This window comes from Rhinoraja longicauda, chromosome 25, assembly GCF_053455715.1.
Source record: "Rhinoraja longicauda isolate Sanriku21f chromosome 25, sRhiLon1.1, whole genome shotgun sequence".
Taxonomy (NCBI): domain Eukaryota; kingdom Metazoa; phylum Chordata; class Chondrichthyes; order Rajiformes; family Arhynchobatidae; genus Rhinoraja; species Rhinoraja longicauda.
This window is the reverse complement of record NC_135977.1, coordinates 10,584,823-10,606,868: the sequence shown is the minus strand read 5'-3', so window position 1 is coordinate 10,606,868 and position 22,046 is coordinate 10,584,823. Positions and strand designations below refer to the sequence as shown.

At 48.7% G+C, this 22,046-nt stretch overlaps 1 protein-coding gene across 1 annotated transcript; it reads left to right on the top strand.

Annotated features, from left to right (window-relative positions):
- Positions 1–2,657: 2,657 nt before the first annotated feature.
- Positions 2,658–21,081, top strand: LOC144605728 (transcobalamin-2-like). The gene is made up of 10 exons (XM_078421241.1): positions 2,658–2,794; positions 4,453–4,534; positions 6,693–6,876; positions 8,853–8,998; positions 11,378–11,518; positions 12,728–12,924; positions 15,596–15,767; positions 17,790–17,973; positions 18,370–18,491; positions 20,801–21,081. The coding sequence occupies exons 2-10, from the start codon at positions 4,474–4,476 to the stop codon at positions 20,860–20,862; spliced, it is 1,269 nt and encodes a 422-aa protein (XP_078277367.1). The 5' UTR covers positions 2,658–2,794; positions 4,453–4,473; the 3' UTR covers positions 20,863–21,081.
- The last annotated feature ends 965 nt before the right edge of the window (positions 21,082–22,046 follow it).

The following is a 22,046-nucleotide window of genomic DNA, read 5'->3' as shown; positions in this document are numbered from 1 at the left end:
CATTGTTTTGTATTAATGTGTGTCCATTGTGCTTGACAAAATAGCAAATCATGCAGCATAGCAAATCTTTAAATGTAGGCAGCCCTCTTGCAGGAAGTTTATTACATCGGGCAGGGTTCAGGAATTAATTTTTATATTGTTCTTTTTATAGTAGGATGCAATTGTACAATGTTACTTGTGTCAGCCAAAGTCTGCAATAATGACATTATTGCCTTTTATCCCAGGATCAGAATTACCCGTACCCCTAGCTTATCTACGGTGTCTACTTTGCAAATAACACTGAAGTTATATACAGCTGTATAGTTGGCCTTGGCGATACCTAACACTATAAGAGTTATCATGTCATCAACACTGCCTCACCCTATTGTCTCCACAAACCACACAAACCTCCACAAACCACACAATCACATCTGATTCAACATGTCAATGCAAATACACTCTGTGCATATGTGTCTCTCTACATTTTCCCTTCCTATATCTGTATCTCTGTTTTGCCTCTGTCTCTGAGTGTGTCTAATTTAGTCTGCAAATAGAATTCTCAAGTTTGTGTCTTTTGGCTGCTTAGGACACTCATTTGTGCTGTAGGTGTATTCAACAATTTTTTCGGATGGATGTACAAACTCGGAACTGCAGGTATTCGGTTTTAGTTTAGAGATACAGCACAGAAACAGGCCCTTTGGACCACCGAGTCCTCGCCGACCACTGATTCCCGTACACTAGCACTATCCTACAGACTAGGGACAATTTACATCTTTTACCAAAGCAAATTAACCTACAAGCCTGTACGTCTTTGAAGTGTGGGAGGAAACTGGAGCACCCGGGGAAAACCCACGTGGTCACAGGGAGAACGTACAAACTCCTTATGGACAGCATCCATAGTCAGGATTGAACAGGGGTCTCTGGCGCTGTAAGGCAGCAACTCTACCACTGCCCACTGATGCAGGATTATTAAAAAAAGACACAAAGTGCTGGAGTAATTTGACGGATCAGGCAGCATCTCTGGAGAACGTGGATAGGTGACGTTTTGGGTCGAGACCCTTCAGACATATTGGAGGAAGAAAGTCAGAGAAAGGATATAGCCAGCAAACCTGGAGAAATCCAGTGAGCCCATGAAGCTATATTAAACAGAGTACACCGCAGACCAGCATGGGTTTTGCTGAGCATCTGCCACCAGAAAGCCCAACACTGTATTAGAACAGCCTTTGCACCTCTAACATCCTCACAGACCAACTGTCACTCTCTCTATCATTGTTGGCATCTTTAACAGCTACGTTAGTGATTGTCTATCACAAAATGTTGGAGTAACTCAGTAGGTCGGGCAGCATCTAGGAGAGAGGGATTGGGTGACGTTTCGGGTCGAGACCCTTCTTCAGACTCAGAGTCTGAAGTGATTGGCTTTACCATTTGTTCCTATTAAACATTCCGAGTATTCCCCAACCAGAAGCCCTGGATGAACCAGGAGCCTTGTAACCTGCTGCCTCTCCTGTTGAGTTGCTTCAGCATTTTTTTTCTAAATGAAAAATGCCATATTATTTCTCACTGTTACCGTTTAGCGTTATTATTTTCTTCATTACTGCTACTTTGCATTTACTCATCTTTTAAACTGCATTCTCCGATTCAATATTAGCTTCCTCAGGATGAGCACGAGGGGGAACCTCAATGAAACATACCGAATAATGATCGGCCTGGAGTAGATGACTCCATTGGTGGGAGAGTCTAGGACCAGAGGTCAAATGGCCTAATTATCTTCCAATAACGTGTATATCTTATGATAATGCAAATATCAACATAATTATTTAACGTCTGATCTTTTTATTTAAATTTCATGTACACTCATCATTTCCCTCTTTTTTTTCTCCCCTCCTTCCCTCTTCCTTTCTCCTTCCTCCTTATCTCTCTCCTTTCCCTGTCTCTCTCGATCCCTCATTCTCTCTTCCAATCTCTCTTTCTCCCCTCCTCTCTTTTTCTCCCTCCTCCCTCACTCTTTCTCTCATTAACCGCTCTCCCTCTTTCTCTGCTCCTCTCATTCCCCTCCCTCAATCTTTCTTTCCTGTATCTTCCTCTCTTTCACTCCCTCTTATGCTTCAACCTCCTCCTCCTCCTCCTCCCCTCTCTCCTTTCCCTCCAACCCTCTCCCCTTCCCTCCATCTCTCCTTCCACCCCCCTTCCTCTCTCCCCTTCCCTCTCAATAGACAATAGGTGCAGGAGGAGGCCATTCGGCCCTTCGAGCCAGCATCGCCATTCAATGTGATCATGGCTGATCATTCTCAATCAGTACCCCGTTCCTGCCTTCTCCCCATACCCCCTCTCCTTCCCCCTCTCTCTCCTCCATCCCTCATTCCCCTTTCCCTCCATCCGCTCCCCCCCCCCCATCTTCCCCTTCCTTCCATCTTTCCTCCATCCCTCTCTCCTCCTCACACCCTCCCCCCTTTCTTCTACCACCTCCCTCTCCCATCCCTACCTCTAGCTCCCACCCTCTACTATCCCTCCCCATCCCCATTCCCCTCTCTCCCCTTACCTCCTCTATCTCCCTGTCCCTCCCTCCCCTCGGTTTGCATTCTTGCTGACCGAAGCAGCGGCCAGCAGCTCACATGATGAGCGAGCAGCGACGCCTCCCACTTCCCCATCTGGGACGGTGCTGGTGCTAGCGGTGGTGCCGGTGGGAGCGAGGTTGTGCGGCGGGCGAGTCAGCCCTTGACCAGCGACCCCCCCGTCCGTCCCGGGGCTCACGCCTTTGCCTGCGACCTCCACTCACAGCTGGGTTGGCGAATCTCGCACACCTTAGATCTCCGCGGTAAGAAAGTTTTAACTTTCGCCGCTGATATGTTGTCAAGAGCAGGAGAGGAGGGAGGGAGAAGAGGTGAAAAGGGGACGAGGGGGAGAGGAGGGGGAAGAAGAGGTGAAAAGGGGACGAGGGGGAGAGGAGGGATGGGGGGGGAGAAGAGGTGAAAAGGGGAAGCAGAGGAGGGAGAGAAGGGGAAAGGAGGGATGGAAGGAAGGGATGGAAAGTGAATGAGGAAGGAGATGGATGGTGGGGAGTGGATGGATGGAGGGAGGGAGGGAGAGGGGAGTTTAACAAACAAACAAATCCACACTCTGCACAAGGGCAGTGTGCACCAGCAGTAAGATTCCGACGGTGCAGGAAGCATCTGACTGAGGGTCCCTCTCATTGCCAGCCAAGCCAGGTCTTGGTGCTTGTTGGTGAATGAGCTGTTTCACCAGACAAGATGGGCAGTCTGCTCAGGGAACCACGCCACAGGATCCGTCAAGTCCTTTCCCTTCAGTGCCCGCAGGATGTTCCGTGCTGACCACTGCCCGATGGACGTGGTCAAAGGTGTTGGCCTGGAAGAACTTTCCCACAAAAGGACAGGTGGTGCAATGTTGATTTATACATCCCACCTGGTTGGAGTGGATGTGGAGAAGATGTTTCCACTAGTCGGAGCGTCCAGCATCAGAGGCCATAGCCTCAGAATAAAGGGTCATACCTTGAGAAAGGAGTTGAGGAGGAGGAATTTCTTTAGTCCAAGGGTGGTGAATCTGTGGAATTCATTACCATTGAAGGCTGTGGATGCCAAACCAAACGATTCTTTTTAAGCCAGAGGACTGATTCTTGATTAGTAAGGTTGTCACGAATTATGGGGAAAAGGCAGGAGAATTGGGGTTGAAAGGGAAAGATAGATCAGCCACGATTGAACGGTGGAGTAGACGATGGGCCGAATGGCCTAATTCTGCTCGTATTACTTTAGAACTTATGAGTTCCGTCTTGCCGTTACTTATGAAGTTAAGTAGAGTGTTTGTTGATGCACCGTCTCCTTGCCCTCCTAATATAACAGATAAGCAGGGCTGAAAAGTCAACAGGAGCAAGTGGGAATGAGGAGTTAAAGCTCTGATCAGATCAGCCATGATATTGTTGAATGGCAGAACCAAAGTAAAGAATTGAGAGACCTCTAACTTTTAGTCCTAACATTGGTGCCACATCTATTGAGACATATTCCAGTAAAGGAATAGATGAGGTAGATGCACAGAGTCTCTTGCCCAGAGTAGGCGAATCAAGGACCAGAGGACAGGTTTAAGATGAAGAGGAAAAGATTTAATAGGAATCTGATGGGTGACTTTTTCATACAAAGGATGGTGGATGTATGGAACAAGCTGCCAGAGGAGGTAGTTGAGGCTGGGACTATCCCAACATTTAAGGGGCAGACAGGTACATGGATATGAAGGGATATGGACCAAGCACAGGCAGGTGGGACTAGTGTAGCTGGGACATGTTGGCCGGTGTGGGAAAGTTGGGCTGAAGGGCCTGTTTCCACTCTGTATCACTCTATAAGTAACTCCACCAATAATTTGGTAAGGACTGGATATTTTTGTGATTGTCCCGAACAGTTTTTCTATTTTATTGACGGGGAAATGCACTAACTTTTAAATAATTGCCTTGCTGTTTTTGCAACGCAGATTGCATTGGTAAGACGCATCATGCAGCCTGGAGTGTTGTTGTTGTTGATGTCCTACATGGGAGTTCCCCTCCTCGCACACAGTAAGTAGAACGCTCTGTGCATCAACGGCAAGCACTGCCCACTTTAAACACAGTGGAATTTACTTGATGGCGCAGTGGTAGAGTTGCTGCCTTACAGCGCCAGAGACCGCGGTTCGATCCTGACTATGGGTGCGGTCTGTACGGAGTTTGTATGTTCTCCCTGTGACCACATGGGTTTTCTCTGTGTACTTCAGTTTCCTCCCACACTCCAAATACGTGCAGGTTTGTAGGCCAAGTGACTTCTCTAAATTGTCCCTAGTGTGTAGGATGCGAAATTGGTCTAACATAGAACTAGTGTCTGTATCATCTTTGATCGGCACGGACTCAGTGGGCTGAAGGGCCTGTTTCCACATTATATCTCTAAACTAGAACAGGCCCTTCAGCCCAAAATGTCTTTGCCGAACATGAGGCCAAGCCAAACTCTTGTCTGCCTGCACGCCATTCATATCCTTCCATCCCTGGCATAAGCCTATGTAAAAGCCTTTTAAATACCACTACATGTATTGTAACTGCCTCCACCACCATCCCTGGCAGCGAGTTCCAGGTACCTACCACCCTGGGTGGTGGTGGGTTGCCCAGAAAACTTGCCCACAAGTTTAAACAGTGTGGGCTCAAAACTCTATGGAATTGGCCACACACATGAAGGGCTACTCTTTGCAGGTGCAACTGGCTGATGCTTCACCCAATACTGAATCATAGAGTCATACAACGTGGAAACATGCCCTTTGGTCCAACTTCCCCACACCACCGACATGTCCCACCTGCCTGCGTTTGCTCATATCCCTTTAAAACTGCCCTATCCATGTACCTGTCTAAATGTTTCTTATACGTTACGATAGTACCTGCCTCAACTACCTCCTCCCGCAACTCGTTCCATACACCCACCATCTATAACCACCACTCCTATACCCTCTTGGATCATCTGGTCCGTGCTCTCTTGTCGTTCTCTCTTCACTTGACATCCTATTGCTACTGTACACTGAATCACAGATTCGGATTGTGCTGGTCCATTTAATCAGCAACAGCAGAGCTCCTAATGCAAACGTGGGCTTAGCTGTGGTTTAAGTCTTCAACATATCTGTGGGTGGTTACTGCATAGGGGGAGTTTGTTCTAGAGGAGAGCCCCAATCCCCACTATCACCTTTATACCAAACCCACCCCCAGTTTTAAATTTGGGGTATTAAAGATAGGCTGAGGGTCTCCAATGAGGTAGATAGTTGTTCAGGACTGCTCTCCAGTTGTTGGTCTTTGGAGAACTTTCCGTTCTCATTGACACTGAGCGTGTGAGGACCCAGAGGGGGATTTTGTGGGAAAACGGAACTGTGGATACTGGTTTACACAAAAGGACATAATGTGCTGGAGTAACTCTGCAGGTCAGCAGCATCTCTGGAAAAAATGGATAGGTGATGTTTTGGGTCAGGACCCTTCTTCAGACACAAAGCTGGGAGAGAAGAGAGACGTGGACAGGGGTGAGGGGTGTTTTTGATAGGCAGATGGTTGGAACAAAGGCCAGAGATTCAAACAGAAGGCGTGAGACAGATGGATTGTACCGTTGTAAATTGTGAAGCCAGAGGAAGGAATATAGATGGAGGGGGAAGGGGAAAAATAGATGCGAGCCCAGGTGGAGCACATGGGAGGAAGGGCGCTGTTCCTCCAGTTTGTGAGTGGCCACGCTGGCAATGGAGGAGGCCCTGGACAGAAAGGTCAGTGTGGGAAAGGGAAGAGGGATTCTGGTAATGGGCGTCCTTGCTGGGATGGTAATGTCATTATCGTTACCAATGTCATTAGTGGGCGGCACGGAGGCGCAGCAGTAGAGTTGCTGCCTTACAGTGCTTGCAACTCCAGAGACGCAGGTTCAATCCCGACTATGGGCGCTGTCTACGGAGTTTGTACATTCTCCCTGTGACTGCGTGGGTTTTCCCCGAGATCTTCTGTTTCCCCCCACACTCCAAAGACGTGCAGGTTTGTAAGCTAATTGGCTTGGGTTTGAATGCTTGGTACAAGTGTACATTGTCCCTAGTATGTGTAGGATAGTGTTAATGTGCGGGCATCGCTGGTCTGCACGAACTCGGTAAGCCGAAGGGCCTGTTTCCGCGCTGCGTCTCTAAACTGAACTATCAACAGATAGTTATTTTGTCTGTTATTTGCTCTGTGTCAGAACTGGAATGGAATCACGAGAAGGCCATCGTATCCTTGAACTCCCTTCTCCTCAGATCCACAAGGACGTTCCCAGCCAACCCCAGTGTCCACATTGCCTTGCGACTGTCAGAGAAACACAACCTCCACGAGGAGCGGAGTTACCTTCGTCGGCTGAAGGCTGATCTCCGGAGATTCCTGTCCAGGTAATCATCCCTTATCTGCGCACTGATTCGAGTTGAGTTTATTGTCATGTGTATCGATGTACAATGAAAAGCTTTTGTTGCGTGCTAACCAGTCAGCGGAAAGAAGGCAATCGAGTCATCCACAGCGTACAGATATATTTAGTTTACTTTAGAGATACAGCGCGGAAACAGGCCCTTCGTCCCACCGAGTCCGTGCCAACCAGCGGTCCCCGCACATTAACACTATCGTACATACACTGGGGACAATTTACAATTATACCAAGCCAATTAGCCTGCAAACCTGGATGTATTTGGAGTGTGGGAGGAAACCAGAGATCTCGGAGAAAACTCACGCATGTCACAGGGAGAACGTACAATCTCCGTACAAACAGCACCCTTGGTCAGGATTGAACCCGGGTCTCTGGCGCTGTACGGCAGCAACTCTACCGCTGCGCCACCGTGCCGCTCTACATGATAAAGGGAATAACGTTCAGTGCAAGATAAAGTCTAGTTTAGTCTGATCAAAGATAGGTAGAGGGTCTTCAATGAGGTAGATAGTTATTCAGGACTGCTCTCTAGTTGTTGTTAGGATGATTCAGTTGCCTGATAACAGCTGGGAAAAAACTGTCCCTGAATCTGGAGGTGTGCATTTTCACACTTCGATACCTTTTGCCCAATGGGAGAGGGGAGACGAGGGAGTGGCCGGGGTGAGACCCGTTCTTGATTATGCTGCTGGCCTTGCTGAGGCAGTGTGAGGTGTCATTGGAAGGGAGGTTGGTTTGTGTGATGGTCTGGGCTGCGTCCACAATTCTCTGCAATTTCTTGCGGTTTTGGATGGAGCTGTTCCCAAACCACGCTGTGATGCACTGGGCTCCTAAACACCACCCTCCTTCCACCTGGTGCTGTCGGCCTCTGCTTCCATGGACAAAAGAACAAGATTAGTGAAGGTTTGAAGGATTTAAGCAGGATTATTCAGTACAGTCCCAGATTTCGATTGAATTTATTGTGCATTTAAAGACCGCTTAGTGCTAGTGCGTGAAAATGATACTGACATTCTAAGCCATGCTGGTACATCTTGGGCCAACAAACTAGTGTGGCACGGTGGCGCAGCGGTAGAGTTGCTGTCTTACAGCGCCAGAGACCTGGGTTCAATCCTGACTACGGGTGCTGTCTGTACAGAGTTTGTACGTTCTCCCCTTCACCTGTGTGGGTTTTCTCCAGGATCTCCGGTTTCCTCCCACACTCCTAAGGCAAACAGGTTTGTAGGCAATAAACAATAGACAATAGGTGCAGGAGTAGGCCATTCAGCCCTTCGAGCCAGCACCGCCATTCAATGCGATCATGGCTGATCACTCTCAATCAGTACCCCGTTCCTGCCTTCTCCCCATACCCCCTCACTCCGCTATCCTTAAGAGCTCTATCCAGCTCTCTCTTGAAAGCATCCAACGAACTGGCCTCCACTGCCTTCTGAGGCAGAGAATTCCACACCTTCACCGCTCTCTGACTGAAAAAGTTCTTCCTCATCTCCGTTCTAAATGGCCTACCCCTTATTCTTAAACTGTGGCCCCTTGTTCTGGACTCCCGCAACATTGGGAACATATTTCCTGCCTCTAATGTGTCCAATCCCCTAATTATCTTATATGTTTCAATAAGATCCCCCCTCATCCTTCTAAATTCCAGTGTATACGATAGGTTAATCGACTTTGGTAAAAATTGTAAATTGTCCCTCGTGTGTAGGATAGTGTTAGTGTGCGGAGATCGTTGGTCGGTGAGGATACGGTGGGCCGAAGGGCCTCGCTGTATCTCTAATCTAAACTAAACTAAATGAAACTAAACAAGGGGAACCAGGGTTAGACAAGAACGCCCAGGATCAGATGAGGAGATGGAGACCAAGGCAGGGGGCTAATGTTGCTATCATATATATATATATTTTTTTTACTGACACTTCTCTCTCTCTTGGCTCCCTCTCTTGGCTCTCTCTCTCTTGGCTCCCTCAGGGCAGAGCAGGGCTCTCGGCCCTTCACCGGCCTTGTGGCCTTGCATCTACTGGCACTGCGCGCCTCCTGCCAGGACCTGCAGGAAAAGCGGGAAGCTCTGCTCTATCTGAAGAACAAGCTCAGCGCTGAGAGAAACCAGACCATACGTACGTACTCCACTCTCCCCCACCTCCGTCCCGTGCTGCCCTTACACAGTCGTTATGTGTAGTTTAGTTTAGAGATACAGTGCGGAAACAGGTCCTTCGTCCTACTGCGCCCACGCCAACCAACGATCCTCGAACACTTTCACTATCCTCCAATTTATAATTTTTTTACCGAAGCCAATTAACCTACAAACCTGTATGTCTTTGGAGTGTGAGAGAAAACCAGAGGACCCGGAGTAAACCCACTCAGTCACGGGGAGAACGTACAAACTCTGTACGGGCTATACCCATAGTCAGGATCGAACCCGGGTCTCTGGCGCAGTAAGGCAACAACTCAACCACTGCGCCACTGTGCCATTACTTGGCCTGCTGTCTAACTCTTGCAGTTACCTCTATCTTTCTAAAGTCATGGCTGCAAATCCCAACTTTAAAATTTCCATTTATTTAATTACATCTGGAATAAGATCTTCTACACTGGCAATCAAATCCAAGAGAGGTGAATCGGTCCGATTTATTTGTGTTCTGGGTTCCACTGCAGTGCACTTGATGCTTGGTTGTCCTCTGAAATGGTCGCTCAGTCATTTAGGCAAAAGTAGCAAAAGCAGTCCCTGCCGGTGTCACCATGTCTGATGATTACCTTTATAAAAGAATTAATCTGAATAAAGAATGTAATGATTTGTGGTCTATGGAAGGATGAGGGGGGATCTTATTGAAACATATAAGATAATTAGGGGATTGGACACATTAGAGGCAGGAAACATGTTCCCAATGTTGGGGGAGTCCAGAACAAGGGGCCACAGTTTAAGAATAAGGGGTAGGCCATTTAGAACGGAGATGAGGAAGAACTTTTTCAGTCAGAGAGTGGTGAAGGTGTGGAATTCTCTGCCTCAGAAGGCAGTGGAGGCCAGTTCGTTGGATGCTTTCAAGAGAGAGCTGGATAGAGCTCTTAAGGATAGCGGAGTGAGGGGGTATGGGGAGAAGGCAGGAACGGGGTACTGATTGAGAATGATCAGCCATGATCGCATTGAATGGCGGTGCTGGCTCGAAGGGCTGAATGGCCTACTCTTGCACCTATTGTCTATTGTCTATTGTCTATTAAATGTTGCTTTAATATTTGTGTTCAGTCACCCCCTCCCAGTTAATATAGTTCTTCACCTGTGCTTTTGTGTGCGGATGATGTGCATGTGTGTGTGTCTCTGTCATACGTGTCTGCATCTGTGCATTGTGTGTGTGCATGTGTGTCTGTGTAGTGTCTGTATATGCATTTCCGCGTATTGTATGTGTGTTCATTTCTGTGTATTTGTGTGTGGTTTTGTGTATCGTGCGTGTGCGTGCATGTGTATCGTGTGTATCTGCATCGTGTGTGTGTGTGCGTGTGTTTCTGTGTATTGTGCGCACGTGCATGTGTTTATTTCTGTGCATCGTGTGTGTTTTTGTGTATGTGCGCGTGTGTTTTTGTTTCTGTTGTATTGTGCGTCTGCATGGTGTGTGTGTGTGTGTGCACGTGCTTCTATATACGTGTGTGTGAGTGTGTGTTTCTGTGTATTGTGTGTGTGTGGTCCATTATGCAGTAACATTTTGTTAATCCGTCACGTTAACGGGTGCCAAGCTAGCAGATTTCCGGGACAATTGGACTTTTTTTTATCAAAGCTCCCAACGTACACTCCACTCATGTTTTCTTAAAAACGTTACACAGCAGTATAATAGAAGGTATCACAAAATGCTGGAGTAACTCAGCAGGTCAGGCAGCATCTAGGAGAGAGGGAATGGGTGACGTTTCGGGTCGAGACCCTTCTTCAGACTGATGTCAGGGCGGCAGGACAAAAAAAAGGTTTTCTTCGCCGTCACCCATTCCCTGTCTCCTAGATGCTGCCTGACCTGCTGAGTTACTCCAGCATTTTGTGACACCTTCGATTTATACCAGCATCTGCAGTTATTTTCCTACACGGCAGCATAATACATTTTCCAGTGAACCTGGTAAATGTAAAAGAGGGGGGGGGGGGGGGGGGTGTACAGAACCAGGTATATTTTGAGGGATCTGAATAAAAGTGCAATAAACATGATCCAGGAGTGGGACTGGAGATTTAGTCGGAGAGTGGATTATCGGAGTTGAAGTGTTCTCTGTACTGCTGTTGCTGCCATCCTGTGGTGATGAGGATGCACTACAAAACTCTCAGCGTGCTGAGTGAGGCCTCTTGACTGGAGTGGGCCCCCAGGTCAGTATTGGAAAGGGAAGGGAACTCATAGTGTTTGGCAACCGGGAGATCGCGTAGGCCAAGGCAGACCCAGGTCTGGGTTAGTGGAGATTGACTTGCGCGGTTGTTCCACGTCAGTCAGTGTTGCTGTCCCACTAACCCCTCCTGTCTCACCTTGCACTTGCAGATCATCAGGTGCCTTTGACCAACTACTACCAGTACAGCCTGGGTGTGCTGGCACTCTGTGTGAACCACATACGGATAGATCACAGTGTCCTGTCTGGCTTGATGCCACACGACCACCACCATCACCACCACCACTCAGCAGGTGAGCAGACTCATTCCCTGCTGCGATGTTGCTGATGGTATTACTGATGGTACCAGCGGTATAGTGGGTGCAGCTGGTAGACCTGCTGCCTCACAGCGCCAGAGACCCCGGCTCGATCCCGACCTCGGGCGCTGTCTGTGTGGAGTTTGCACTTATTCTCTGTGACCGCGTCAGTTTTTGTTCTCCGGTTTCCTCCCACATCCCAAAGATGTGCGTGTGGGTGAATTGTAAGTTAATTGGCCTCTGCAAATTGCCCCATGTGTGTCAGGAATGGATAGTTCTTAGGATTGACATAAAAAGCTGGAGTAACTCAGCGGGACAGGAGTTAAGTACAAGAATCACTATACATAAGCACCTAGATACATCTTAGAAAAGCATCTCATATGCCGTCCAGGTATGTAGTAGTAGTACACTGTGTCAGTATACAGTTGCCAGATTTGGTGCCATTTTCAAGTCCCAGTTGTTATAGGTGTAGAGTTCTTAACCTGACCATGAAGACCCATTGACCTTGTGGCATTGGAGGGTCAGCCTGGCCAAGCATGGCCATTGGTGTCCTCCACTGCAGGTCGCATCCGGTCCATGCGCCAAGCCTCTTGGAGCGGTGCCAGGCTGCTGCGACAGGGCCTCCAGAGGCCTGCTCCACAGTCTCTCCCGCAGCCGATTTTTAGATTTAGATTTAGAGATACAGTGCGGAAACAGGCCCTTCGGCCCACCGGGTCCGCGCCGCCCAGCGATCCTCGCACATTTAACACTATCCTACACACACTAGGGACAATTTTTACATTTGCCCAGCCAATTAACCTACATACCTGTACGTCTTTGGAGTGTGGAGGGAAACCGAAGATCTCGGAGAAAACCCACGCAGGTCACGGGGAGAACGTACAAACTCCGTACAGACAGCGCCCGTAGTCAGGATCGAACCTGAGTCTCCGGCGCTGCATTCGCTGTAAGGCAGCAACTCTACCGCTGCGCCACCGTGCCGCCCCGATCTCCTTACAGGTCCTCCGTCCGAATCAAACTCCCCCCCCCCACCCCTGGTTCACGGGGCGTGCAGGGGCCGGGCTCAGCGACTTCCCTCTCCAGGGGGTTCCCGGATCCGCGGCGGGCGAGACGGGTCTGGTGTCGGGTATGTCCGCAACTAGCCAGGGTCACCTTCATGCGTCTGGGCAACCTGTACGCTGATGGTTAATGTGCCTGTTTCAATGGTAGACACCTCAGCCGTGGTGGTGTTGGCACTCAAGTGTGTGCAGGAGTCTACAGCCCCCGGCAGTGACAGATGGATGTACAGCACTGAGAGAAGGCTGAAGGTCCAGCAGACCATCAACAAGCTGATGGAGAAGATACGGAGACGGTGGGCAAGCAACGGGGAAGTGGGCAACATTTACAGCACCCCCCTGGCTCTGCAGGTACCACAACGCTCACCACCATTTAGACCTCACACATCCAGTAGCCAATTCATGTTGGCGGAGAATCCATGTTCTTCCCGTCTCTGACCTTCATCAGCATCTCCCTGCAATACCTCTCCATTATTCCACTTCTTGGGATCGCTCTCTCACTTTCCCCGATGGTCGGTCTCAACTGATGGCTTCTCTATCTGCGATCCACCCAAGCATTCGTCCATGGTCGTCCTCTTTGATGACCTCTTTGAAACGTACACCACTCCTCTCTATCCCTCTCTCTCCTCTTGTTTACCCTCTCTTTTCCTTCCCCTTTCCCAACTTGTCCTCCCCATCTCTCCACTCCCCTTCCACCCACTTTCTTCTCTGTCCCCCTGTTCCCTCCCCTTTCTAACCCCATCTTCTCCCTCCTATCCTCCCTCTCTTCCCCCTATTTGTCCTCATACATCCCAATGTCCTGCCCACTATCTTCCACCCCCTGTCCTCCTCCCTGTCTCCCCCCACCCTCACTCCCCCTTCACTCTTTTCACTGAACACATGCACTCGGTCTGCCAAGGCCTGCTGGATCTCCCAGTTGCCAATCATTTTAACTCCCCTTCCCATTCCCACACTGACCTTTCTGTCCTTGGCCTCCTCCATTGCCAGAGTGGGGCCACCGACAAACTGGTGGAACACCACCTCATATTCTGCTTGGGTAGCTTACAAACCAACGGTACTCCAGCACTTTGTGTCAATACGTCAGCCATCCTGTTTCTCCAGAGATGCTGCCTGACCCACTGAGTTACTCCAGCACTTTGTGTCTATCTTCAGTATGAACATTGAATCCCCCCTCCCCCCATTCTGTGAGGCCGTAAGTAGAGTAGGAGAAAGTTTAATGGAGACGTGTGGGCAATTTCTTTACACATAGGGTGGTGGGGGGCTGGAACACATTGCCAGGGGTGGTGGTGGAGGCAGGTAAGATAGTGGCTTTTTCAGAGGCTTTTAGATAGGCACGGGGAAATGCAGGGAATAGAGTGATGTGGATCATGTACAGGCAGATGAGGGCAGTTCAGCTAGGCATCATGTTCGGCACAAACACTGTGGACTGAAAGGCCCGTTCCTGTGCTATACTGTTCGATGTTCTAAGGTCCTGGGGTCTCGGGAAGACTGGCTACGGTTGGGCTCATGTAACCATTGATCAAGAAGAGATTGCCGCACTCTGACGGCATCAACTGATACCTAATGTTCGGAGGACGGCCAAAATTTCATCCATGGCAAGCAATGCCTTGCTTACAGGAATGGCGTTTGGTGGTACAGGCTTGTGACCTCTATTCCCCACAGTGTCATTGAGTCCGTGTGGAAACAGGCCCTTCAACCCACTGAGTCCATGCTGACCAGGCTAGAGCGACTAGGCTTGTATACACTGGAATTTGGAAGGATGAGAGGGGATCTTATCGAAACGTATAAGATTATTAAGGGGTTGGACACGTTAGAGGCGGGAAACATGTTCCCAATGTTGGGGGAGTCCAGAACAAGGGGCCACAGTTTAAGAATAAGGGGTAGGCCATTTAGAACGGAGATGAGGAAGAACTTTTTCAGTCAGAGAGTTGTGAATCTGTGGAATTCTCTGCCTCAGAAGGCAGTGGAGGCCAATTCTCCGAATGCATTCAAGAGAGAGCTAGATAGAGCTCTTAAGGATAGCGGAGTCAGGGGGTATGGGGGAGAAGGCAGGAACGGGGTACTGATTGAGAATGATCAGCCATGATCACATTGAATGGCGGTGCTGGCTCGAAGGGCCGAATGGCCTCCTCCTGCACCTATTGTCTATTGACCAATAAGCAAGCTAGACACAAAATGCTGGAGTAACTTAGCGGGTCAGGCAGCACCTCTGGAGAAAAGGAATAGGCAACGTCTTTTGGTCAGAACCTCTTCTTCACACCATTTTATATTTGGGAGGAATCGAAGGAGAAGTTGTTAAGAGGACCTAAGCTGCAGGCAGAGGTTGGGCAGGCTGGAGGACTTTATTCCTTGGATGCTGAAGACCAGTTCCGCGAAGTGGAGGAGAGTGTTAGTGGAGGGAAACTGGCTGTGTCTGCAGCCGAGGAATAAACATAGAAGCTTAAGGCCTTCCTGGTGGGGGGGTGGAGGTGCAGAGGGACTGAACATCCTTAGTAAAGACTAGACCAAGTGGACCCATTGGGCCCAAACCTCTCCTGCATTGGTGCAGCACTCTCTCCTCCCCCCACTCCATCCCCCTCAACCCCCCTTATCCTCTCTCCACCCCTCCCTCCCTCCCACCCCCCTCCCTCCCTAGGAGATAGATTTAAACTTTAAAATGTGAATAACTTTAAATATATAACACTGTTTTCAATGAAACTTTAGTGCCAAAGGGACGACGGTGAGTAAATTGGGCCTAAAATTGCCGCGCTATCGTGTACCGTTTGGGCTGTAGTTCAGGAACAAACTAACAAACAAACGAGAGTTTTAGTAGGTAGATGAGGGACTGGAAACCCAAAGGTTTATTAAAGAGGGTGAAGCACCCCATGCTATATTGCTCCCCTGTGAACCCATTCTGTCTCGTGGTACCCAATGCCTGTCTCGGAGTTGCATTCGGAGCCTGTTGTTGGGCCGGTTGTATATTTACCCCTGCGCGTTATGCATGTTGTCGTTTTACTGAGCATCAGCGATCTGTTCTTTGCAGGCTCTCTTGGCCACGGGAGACACAGAAAGATGGTTGAAAGGAAAGATAAATCTACTGAATCAGTCCAAGCAAGGAGCCTTTCAAAACCCAATGGCATTATCCCAACTGTTGCCTGTTCTGTACCGGAAAACCTACCTGGATATTGGCCAAATGGACTGCCGCAGTGAGTCTGGTAAGGCACTGCAGAGAAAGTCAAGTCAAGTTTATTTGTCACATACACATACACGATGTGCAGTGAAATGAAAGTGGCAATGCCTGCGGATTGTGCACAAAAAAGAATTACAGTTACAGCATATAAATAAAGTTAATAAGTTACTATAGTGTAGACAAAAATTTAGTCTCTGGGGTTATAAAAGTTGACAGTCCTGATGGCCTGTGGGAAGAAACTCCGTCTCATCCTCTCCGTTTTCACAGCGTGACAGCGGAGGCGTTTGCCTGATCGTAGCATCTGGAACAGTCCGTTACTGGGGTGGCAGGGGTCCCTCATGATCTTGCTTGCTCTGGACCTGCACCTCCTGATGTATAGGTCCTGCAGGGGGACGAATGTAGTTCCCATAGTGCGTTCTGCCGAACGCACTACTCTCTGCAGGGCCATCCTGTCCTGGGCAGAGCTGTTCCCAAACCAGACTGTAATGTTGCCGGACAGGATGCTCTCTACAGCCCCAGAGTAGAAGCAATGAAGGATCCTCAGAGACACTCTGAATTTGCTCAGTTGTCTAAGGTGGTAAAGGCGCTGCTTTGCCTTACCCACCAGTGCGGCAATGTGCGTTGCCCACGTCAGATCCTCTTTGATGTGGACTCCCAAGTATTTAAAACTGCTCACCCTATCCACAGTAGACCCATTTATCTCCAGTGGCGTGTACGTCCTTGGATGTTTAGCCCTTCTGAAGTCCACAATCAGCTCCTTCATTTTAGTGACATTCAAGAGGAGGCTATTGTCCTGACACCAGAGTGCCAGATCAGCCACCTCCTCCCGGTAGGCCTTCTCATCGTTGTTGGAGATCCGGCCCACCACCACAGTGTCATCAGCAAACTTGATGATGGAGTTTGAGCTGAACCTGGCCCCACAGTCACGTGTGTACAGGGAGTACAGTAGGGGGCTAAGGATGCAGCCCTGGGGAGACTCCTCCATTGCTAAATTGGAGAAGACCGAGCTGCTTGGTTGCCCGGGTAATGGGTGAGGCCAGCAGATCACCAAGGCACCTCCAAGTGCACGTAATATACTATAACAAAGTATAGGCCTCACGGGGTGGGGAAGAAGGCTTTTGGCAGGCCAGCCTTCATCAGTTAAGAGAATTAAGTTGAGAAATTGGGACATTATGTCACAGATGTACAAGGTGTTGGTGAGGCTGCACATAGAGTATTGTGTTCAGGTTTGTTTAGTTCATAAGTTATTGGAGCAGAATTAGGCCGTTCGGCCCATCGAGTCTACTCCCCCATTCAGTCGTGGCTGATCTATCTTTCACTCTCAACCCCATTCTCCTGCCTTCTCCCCATAACCCCTGACACCAGGACTAATCAAGAATCTTGCCAATTTCCACCTTAAAAATATCCATTGACTTTGCCTCCACAGCAGCCTGTGGCAATGAATTCTACAGATTCACCACCCTCTGACTAAAGAAATTCTCTCTCATCTCCTTGCTAAGGGCATGTCCTTTTATTCTGAGGCTGTGGTCTCTGGTCCTAGACGCTCCCACTTGTGGAAACATCCTCACACTATCCAGGCGTTTCATTACTCGGTAAGTTTCAATGAGGCTTCTAATACTCCAGAGCAAGTATGTCCGAATGGCCTAATTCAGCTCCTATAACTTATGAAATGGCCTTCTGAGATCAGCCTTTATCTGAGCCGTCAGTGCCCGTAAGCCCTACGGGACCGTTGCAAAGCATGTTAGAAACATAGAAAATAGGTGCAGGAGTAGGCCATTTGGCCCTTCGAGCCAGCACCGCCATTCAATATGATCACGGCTGATCATCCAAAATCAGTACCCCGTTCCTGCTTTATCCCATATCCCTTGATTCCGTTAGCCCGAAGAGCTAAATCTAACTCCCTCTTGAAAACATCCAGTGAATTGGCCTCCACTGCCTTCTGCGGCAGAGAATTCCACAGATTCACAACTCTTTGGGTGAAAAGAGAGTTGCGAATCTGTTCCTCTTCATGAAGCCAACACAAGTAACTTTAATCTTTTATTGACAGATGACCTGAGGCGGGTGGCCTTGGAACCGCCGGAGCCTGGGACGAGCTCGCAGTCAGAGTTCGTTTACATCAACGTGAAGGGGAAGAATTTGGTGACGACTTACACGGCCAGAGTGCCGTTGCTCAGTCAGATGTCTCTCCTTCAAGTACTGCAATCAGCCAGGAGAAATGATACAAACTTCAAGTAAGGCTGGCATTTTAGACTTTAGAGATACAGTGCGGAAACAGGCCCTTCGGCCCCGCCTGTACATTTTTTGGAGTGTGGGAGGAAACTGGAGCACCCGGAGAAAACCGGTCACAGGGAGAACGTACAAACTCCGTACAGAAAGCACCCATAGTCAGCATCGAATCTGGGACTCTGGCGCTTCAAGGCAGCAACTCTAGCTTAGTGTTTGTTTTCACACGCGATAACGTTTAGTGCAAGATGAAGTCCAGTAACGTGAGGTTAAAGATAGTCCAGGGAGCTGGTGCTGTCACTGTCACCATCCGGACCTCTGCTCTCTCAGGAGTGACGTTCCCATTGACAGCTGCTGCCTCTTGTGTTGGCTAAAATGTTCTCTTTCCTTCCTCTTTGCTGTAGCTTTGAGACTGAGCAGACTCTGTGGGGACCTTTCCTGACCTCGGTCAACCACGTCCCGGGACAAGACGACAAGAGGACCTACTGGCGTCTGATTTCGGGAGCACGCACTCCACTTATTCAAGGTAAGAGGCTGTTCAGGGTGGCCCTCTGTTGCATGCTGAGCCAGGTAGTGAGCTGACAGGAACACGGACTTTAGCAACAACAGCAAGAGGCTCCTCTGACCTGCTCCTCGGTCAGCTGGATCCCACGTCTCAGCAGTGGGTAGTGCTGCTGCCTCACAGCTCCAGTGAAGGCTGCTTCCATCCTTCAGCCAGAGGGTGGTGTATCTGTGCAATTCATTGCCACTGACGACTGTGGAGGCCAAGACATTAGGTATTTTTAAAGCGAACACTGACAGGTTAGTTTAGTTTAGAGATACAGCGCACACTAACACTATCCCATGCACACTATCGACAATTTACAATTTTACCAATTAGCCTCCAGACCTGTACATCTTTGGAGTGTGGGAGTAAATCCTGGAGAAAACCCACGCAGGTCACGGAGAGAACGTACAAGTAGCCAGTATCGAACCCAGGTCTATGGCACTGTAAGGCAGCAACTCTACCGCTGTGCCACAGTGCTGCCCAATCTTCCTCAGGCTGATTTCGAACCTGAATCATTGCCTGCCCATTCCCTCCATGGATGCTGCCTGATCTACTGAGTTCTCCAAGGAATTTGTGTTTTGCTCTCAATCTGAACAGCTCGCTCTGAAAATAAGACTAGATTGGAGGAACAACACCTCATATTTCGCCTGGGCAGCTTGCAGCCCAGTGGTATGAACATTGACTTCTCCAACTTTAGATAGTTCCTCTGTCCCTCTCTTCCCCTTCCCAGATCTCCCTCTATCTTCCTGTCTCCACCTATATCCTTCCTTTGTCCCGCCCCCCTGACATCAGTCTGAAGAAGGGTCTCGACCCGAAACGTCGCCCATTCCTTCTCTCCTGAGCATTCCTTCTCTCCAGCATTTTGTGAATTAATACCTTCGATTTGTACCAGCATCTGCAGTTATTTTCTCAGACTAGATCCAGTAATTCCTGCTCTCTCCACTAGAGGGATTGGTTTTCCACTAACGCGACACTTTCTTCACTAATGGGGATACGTCTCCTGGAGTTTATTGTCATATGCACAAGTACCATGAGGTACAGGTACAATTGAAAGCTCGCTTGCCGCAGCTTCACCGGCACATAAACTCAGACAACACCAGACCACAGATTATACAGAGATGATACATAAATCACACATCAATTCTACAAGACAGTAAATGGAAGACAACAAAAGAAAGCAAGACACATGCGAAAATATACAATTAGAAAAGCAAATCCAAAGTGGTGTTAGAAATGGTCCGTCGTGTTCATTTACCGGGTGGGATCAGGGGTGTGCAGGTCGGTTCGAGAACCTGATGGATGTAGGAAAGTTGATATTCCTGAACCTGTTGGTGTGGGACTTTGGGCTTCTGCATCTCCTACCTGATGGTAGGAATGTTTTAGGTTTCAAAACCATGCCACGAAAGACATCAGAAAGGCTGGACTTTTGATCGAGAAACATTCCTTCAGAACTGCATAGCCTCCATTTTGTACTCAGAGAATGGATATATATTATTTTTTATGTATTCCTTGTGCTGAACTGGAAAACAAATAAAGCAAATTTAGCACAGGGCATACTGCAGACATATATTGCGAGCCTATGCATACTGATCGTGGTATAGCATATTTATCGATAATTTATTATCACGTGTGACATGCCACAATGAAATTCAGTTTTGCATTCCAGACACAGGATTTTGTTTAGTTTAGATATGCCGGCCGGAAACCAGTCCTTCAGCCCACAGAGTCCGCACCGACCAACGATCTCCGTACATTAACACTACCTTACACACACGAGGGGCAATTTTGCATTTGCACCGAGCCAATTAACCTACAAACATGTATGTCTTTGGAGTGTGGGGAGGAAACCGAAGATCTCGGAGAAAACCCACGCTGGTCACGGGGAGAAGGTACAAACTCTGTACAGACAAGCACCCGTGGTCGGGATCGAACCTGGGAATGTGGCGCTGTAAGGCAGTAGCTCTACCGCTGCGCCACCTTGGTGCCCGCCATGCAAAGAGTCACCAGGTATCGGGCGCCGACAAAGTTATAAAGTGATCATTACAGTTCCCAATGTTCTGGCCGACCCCCCCCACCCCACGCCGTGTCCCTCTGTCGAACCCCCCCCCAGGCCGGGTCCCTCTTCTTAGTTCTCTGTAATGTGTCCTTGACTGAGCTCTGGCTCTCAGATGGTGCAGACATATTACAAATTGCAGACAAGTAGCTTGTGAGCCTTAAATCAGCAGTTCTCAATGTCGACCAGACCTGCCCTGCTCTGCCACTTCACTCGTGTTGTGTTCTCTTTGCAGGGATCCAGGACTACTACCCCCAGCCTGGAGAACACATCCTCCTGCAACTCAGCAACTTCTAGCAAGCACCCAACCTGTCGCGTCGTTCCCCCCCACTACACAGGTGTTCCTTTGTTCTGTTCGGTCGGTGATTAGATAGTTAATTCAGAGCCCTAAATTACAGGCAAAATAATACAGTTTTCAAGCCAACAATCTTAATCATTAAACGTTACGCACAAACCTAAAGCTAGGTACTGGATGCAATAGGCCTGTGGCTACACGGCTAATTAAAGATATCTGAACTGTCGCCACTGTTGTACATCCTTCAAGAGTCAAGAATGTTTTATTGTTACATGTCCTGAAACGGAACAATGAAATTCTTACTTGCAGCAACACAGCAGAGATGTAAACATAGTACACGGTGAACACGATTACCCACGATAAACAACAACAAAAAAAATTAGAGTATATATATATATATATTAAAAAATAGACAATAATAGTGCAAAAATAACATCCCCGAGTCTACATAGTTCGGAGCCTATTTGGAGGTTGTAGTGTTTAATGGCCTGATGGCTGTTGGGAAGAAGCTGTTCCTGAACCTGGACGTTACAGTTTTCAGGCTCCTGCACCTTCTTCCCGATGGCAGGAGTGAAATGAGAGCGTGGCCAGGGTGGTGTGGGTCTCTGATGATGCTGGCTGCCTTTTTGAGGCAGCGACTCCTGTAGATCCCTTTGATGGTGGGGAAGTCAGTACCCGTGATGGACTGGGCAGTGTTTGTCGCTTTCTGCAAGCTTCTTCGTTCCTGGTTGTTCAAGTTGCCGAACCAGGGTGTGATACAACCAGTCAATATGCTCTCTGCTGCACACCTGTAGAGGTTCAAGTGACATGCACTTTGGTGGCAAGAACAGGAAAGCAATCTGAATGGTGGCCGATTAGGAGAAGGGAAGATGCAACGAGACCTGGGTGTCATGGTACACCAGTCATTGAAAGTAGGCATGCAGGTGCAGCAGGCAGTGAAGAAAGCGAATGGTATGTTGGCATTCATAGCGAGGGGATTTGAGTATAGGAACAGGGAGGTTCTGCTGCAGTAATACAGGGCATTGGTGAGACCACACCTGGAGTATTGCGTACAGTTTTGGTCTCCTAATCTGAGGAAAGACATTCTTGCCATAGAGGGAGTACAGAGAAGGTTCACCAGATTGATTCCTGGGATGGCAGGACTTTCATATGAAGAATGACTGGATAGAATCACTTGTACTCGCTG